General features: G+C 49.9%; 1 protein-coding gene across 1 annotated transcript; it reads right to left on the bottom strand.

Moving 5' to 3' along the window:
• Window positions 1-249: 249 nt before the first annotated feature.
• LOC101759854 lies at window positions 250-2861 on the bottom strand. The gene is made up of 2 exons (XM_004962607.3): window positions 1714-2861; window positions 250-629 (listed from the first exon to the last, which is right to left on the bottom strand). The coding sequence occupies exons 1-2, from the start codon at window positions 2777-2779 to the stop codon at window positions 586-588; spliced, it is 1110 nt and encodes a 369-aa protein (XP_004962664.1). The 5' UTR covers window positions 2780-2861; the 3' UTR covers window positions 250-585.
• Between the last annotated feature and the right edge of the window lie 1468 nt (window positions 2862-4329).

Below are 4329 nucleotides of genomic sequence, written 5' to 3'. Positions count from 1 at the left end.
TCTCTTCCATCTCCAGCAGCAATCGCAACATGTCGCTTTGTTGCAGCTGGCGACTTCTGCTGACGTGTTGGGGACTCCCAACAAGGGCTTAATGAGCTAGCGGCTTGGGCTGTGCTCATGGCATCTCAACCTGACAAGAACCATTAGAGGACCCAGGCACCATATACTCTGGAAGAAGGAACCTCTGAATCTTGGATGGTGATAATAGGAGTAGCATTGTGAGGATACAGGCAGCAAAGAGGTGACAAGGAAAAACAACCAAACTGAATTTACCAATATTTGCAGTATGACTACCATGTCAGAATCAATTTTGATGCGCGAGGTCCAACAACGGCATTTAATTATCCACATACAGTTTGCGACTAAGAAGACCTGGACGAATTTGACGAAATGGCGCTTATGAACTTGTACAATTCGTACTACAACAGTGCTCAGCAGAACATAAAACACTTTTTTTTTTTTTTTTTTTTTTGCGAAAGAGAACAGAAAACACTTGAATGTAATGGCTCAGCAAGAAGCCAACGGGCAGCAGACTTAAGATGATCGGTCCGTCCATTTCGTGGGGTCTTAATACCGAGTGACGTATCAGAAATCAGCAAGTCCATGCCGGTGATTGCGTCTACCACAATCTGAAAAAGATAGAATGCACTTAACCAACTTAGCAATTAAAACCCAATAATTGAGAAAGGAGAAAAACTTAGGGGTGTTTGGTTCCTCCCTTAAATTTTAGCCCCTGATCGATGACATCGAATGTTTAGATACTATTTACAAAACCCATTACATAGATGGAGGCTAAACAGCGAGACGAATCTATTAAGCCTAATTAGTCCATGATTTGACAATGTGCTGCTACAGTAACCATTTGCTAATTATGGATTAATTAGGCTTAATAGATTCGCCTCGCCATTTAGCCTCCATCTGTGCAATTAGTTTTATAATTAACTCATATTTAGTCCTCCTAATTAGTCTCCGAATATTCGATGTGACACGGACTAAACTTTAGCTCGAGGAACCAAACACCCCCTTAGTATCGAAATGTTCTGTAATAGTTAGTTCAGAGGTTTCCGAGACTGAGCTTGAGATGTGCTAGAAAATTAACAAAACATTCTAAAAAGAACCTCGGATAAGGTATCAGGATAAAACCAGATTAAACATATTTTAGCGATTGCACCGAAGCACGATCCTAAACAAGTAAGGGCTGTTTGGATACTAGGGGCTAAAGTTTAGCCCTGTCACATCGGAGGTTCGGATTCTAATTAGAAGGACTAAACATGAGCTAATTATAAAACTAATTGCAGAACCCATAGGCTAATTCGCGAGACGAATCTATTAAGCCTAATTAATCCATCATTAGTAAACGGTTACTGTAGCATTACATTGTCAAATCATGGACTAAATAGGTTTAATAGATTCGTCTCACGAATTAATCTCCATCTGTATAATTAGTTTTATAATTAGACTATATTTAATACTTCTAATTAGTATCTAAATATCCGATGTGACGAGACTAAAGTTTAGCCCCTGGAGCCAACCACCCCCTAGAACGTAACCCATATAAGGTGTGTACAGTTTGGTCTAGAATGAAAGTTTTCTAGTGTTCTGATAATGTGAATGTAGTAAGTAATATTCACATTACAACTGAACATAACTGATTGTTCACAAACTAAAACCGACGAACTATGGAAACATAGCAAAGGATAGCAACAAATTAACCTGGAGTGTAGAAGCCCATGATCGGCAAAGCAGAATAGTAGTCCCCAGGCCTGCCTACCTTTGTCACCTTCCCTGACTTGAGCTCAACCGCAAACATGGCATTTGCGGTCACGAGGATGACGTCAACACCCTCAGCGAAACCAATAACGCTGGTTGCAAAACGATCATGTGTGGAAAATGGTGCCTGAAGCTTGATAACCCTGCAATTTACCCATCCTGCAACCCCCTCTAGATTATCCTTCCTCGACCAAAGGTAAAGGTTTGAATCTCTTACACTGGCCAGCCCCAACGAATCGTCCTCAGTCCGTGTGAGAACAAATTGGATGTCGACCGGAACGCCAATCAGAGAGAAGGCATTCGTACCCAAGCTGTACTTGAGAATTCTGGCACTGAACTTGAGCGTGAAATAGACTTCATCTCTAATAACGAGTCCGCAGTTCATCCTGCCGTAGGAATCGAGGCCTAGCTGAACGGAGGCCAGTGCGCCCCACGAGCCAGCCTCCGACGAGTAGACGTGCGCGTCGACGACGCCGCCGTGCGTTGCGCTGATGCCCAAACACACCACCAGGAAGGGACCCCCGTGGCAGTCGAGGTGGTCGCATCCGGCACCGGCGGCGCAGAGCACTGCGGCGGCGGAGACGTGCCTGCCGCATCCGGGCTTGGGCAGGATCTGCCGGTCGCCCGTGATGGGGTCCCAGACGGCGAGGGCGCCCTCGCTGTCGGCCCACATGTCGAAGAGGAGGGCGCGCCCGTGGCGGCAGTCCATGACCCACGGGCGGCGGGAGCAGTCGAACGCCGGCGGCTTGAAGGGGGTGGGCTCCGTGAAGGGGACGAGGCGGGGCTCGTTCTTGCCGCGGGTGTTGGAGAGGAAGGCGAGCAGCGGAGGAGGAGCTCCGTGGAAGGCGCGGTAGCGGCGGAGGAAGTTCGCGTCGGAGGTGAGGCGGAGCCAGGACTTGCAGACAACGGAGGCGCGGATGAGGCACGCGGGATCTGCCGGCGGGAGGCGGAGGAGGATCTCGACGACGAGGTCGGCCATCAGCTCCGGCGGCGGGCGCGGCGACGCCATGGCGGCGACGGTTGGGGATCGGGGAAGAGCAAGGGGCACATGTGGCACGAGGGGATCTACATGACTACATCTACTCCGACCAAATTAAAAATGATTTATATGAGCGGGCTCATGCATGACAGCGACGGTGGACCAACTATGCATTATGGATGTGCACGGTGCTTACTCCGGTGGACCAACTATATGCATTATTTATGGATGTGGACGGTGCTTACTACGGGGATATTTAATTATTTACCATCGTTACGGATAGCACCTCTCTATTTGCCATCCTTACAAATGCGCTTACATATTTCCCATCCCTCTACAAATCAAGCCATTCGTTTGCCATTTTTGCTGACGTGGCGCGCCAACTCACCCATGCCAGCGTGGATTGGGACATGAAAAGACCAAAACGCCCTTGCCTTTCTCCTGTTACCCATCCCTTTCCCTCTCTCGTGCCACTGACATGTGGGACCCATGCGTCAGGTCATCTTCAACCTCTCGATCCACCGAGCTCGCATGCCGATGACGGCGAAGAGGGCGCCGCGGCAGCCGGCCCAGCGAGCGGTGACCAGCCCCGTCAAGCTCCGCCCACGGGACCGGAGGCGGTGGCCCGGCGAGCGCCGGCCCTGGGGACGAGCGGCGACGGCCAACCCCCAACGAGCGCCGGCCATGGGGACGAGTGGTGATGGCCAGCCCCCGACGAGCGCTGGCCATGGGGATGAGCGGCGGCGGCCGGCCCTGGCTAGCGCCGGCCACGGGGGCGAGGGGCCCAGCGAAGGGGATAGGGATAAGGTAGGGGTGTTTTGGTCTTTTCCCATCCCGATCTACGCAGGCACGAGTTTGTTGGCGCGCCATGTCAGCGAAAATGGCAAATATGTTGCTTTGTTTGCAGAGGAATGGTAAATATGTAAGCGCATCGACAAATGGAGAGGTGCTATCCGTAAGGATGCAAATAGTTAAATATCCCTTAATACTGAGGATGACAAATGGAGAGGTACTATCCATAAGAATGCAAATGGTTAAATATCCCTTAGGCTCCCTTTGGTTCCCGTTACTTATTTTTAGCACCTGTCACATCGAATGTTTAGTACTAATTAAGAGTATTAAATAAAGACTATTTACAAAACTCATTACACAGATGGAGGCTAAACGACGAGATGAATCTATTAAGCCTAATTAGTCCATGATTTGACAATGTGCTGCTACAGTAAATATTTGCTAATGATGGATTAATTAGACTTAATAGATTCGTCTCGCCGTTTAGCCTCCATTTGTGCAATTAGTTTTTGTTGGGGGAAATATCAACGATATCCCCTAGCCCACGAAATCAACAGAACTTAAAGGCCCAGGCCCATCTAAGGTAGCAAAATTGCCGTCAGCCCAATATGAGAGGGAGAGGCCACGTTCCGCCTCGCCCGACCCGGAGTCCCGGGGTCGGACGCTCCCGACCCCTTGAAGACTAAACTCCGCCTCGCCCGACCCGGAGTCCCGGGGTCGGACGCTCCCGACCCCTTGAAGACTAAACTCCGCCTCGCCCGACCTAGAGGGCCGGGGTCGGGAGTGCC

The sequence above is a fragment of the Setaria italica genome, chromosome III (assembly GCF_000263155.2).
Source record: "Setaria italica strain Yugu1 chromosome III, Setaria_italica_v2.0, whole genome shotgun sequence".
In the NCBI taxonomy this organism is placed as follows: domain Eukaryota; kingdom Viridiplantae; phylum Streptophyta; class Magnoliopsida; order Poales; family Poaceae; genus Setaria; species Setaria italica.
Note: the sequence above shows the minus strand (reverse complement) of the source record. Positions and strands in the feature narration are given on the sequence as shown.

Bases quoted from the DNA above. Each gene is read 5' to 3' on its own strand.
- LOC101759854 (XM_004962607.3), bottom strand. From the start codon at position 2,779: ATGGCGTCGCCGCGCCCGCCGCCGGAGCTGATGGCCGACCTCGTCGTC. The intron at 630-1,713 runs GTTAATTTGTTG...TATCTTTTTCAG, and splicing joins CATGGGCTTCTACACTCCAG to ATTGTGGTAGACGCAATCAC.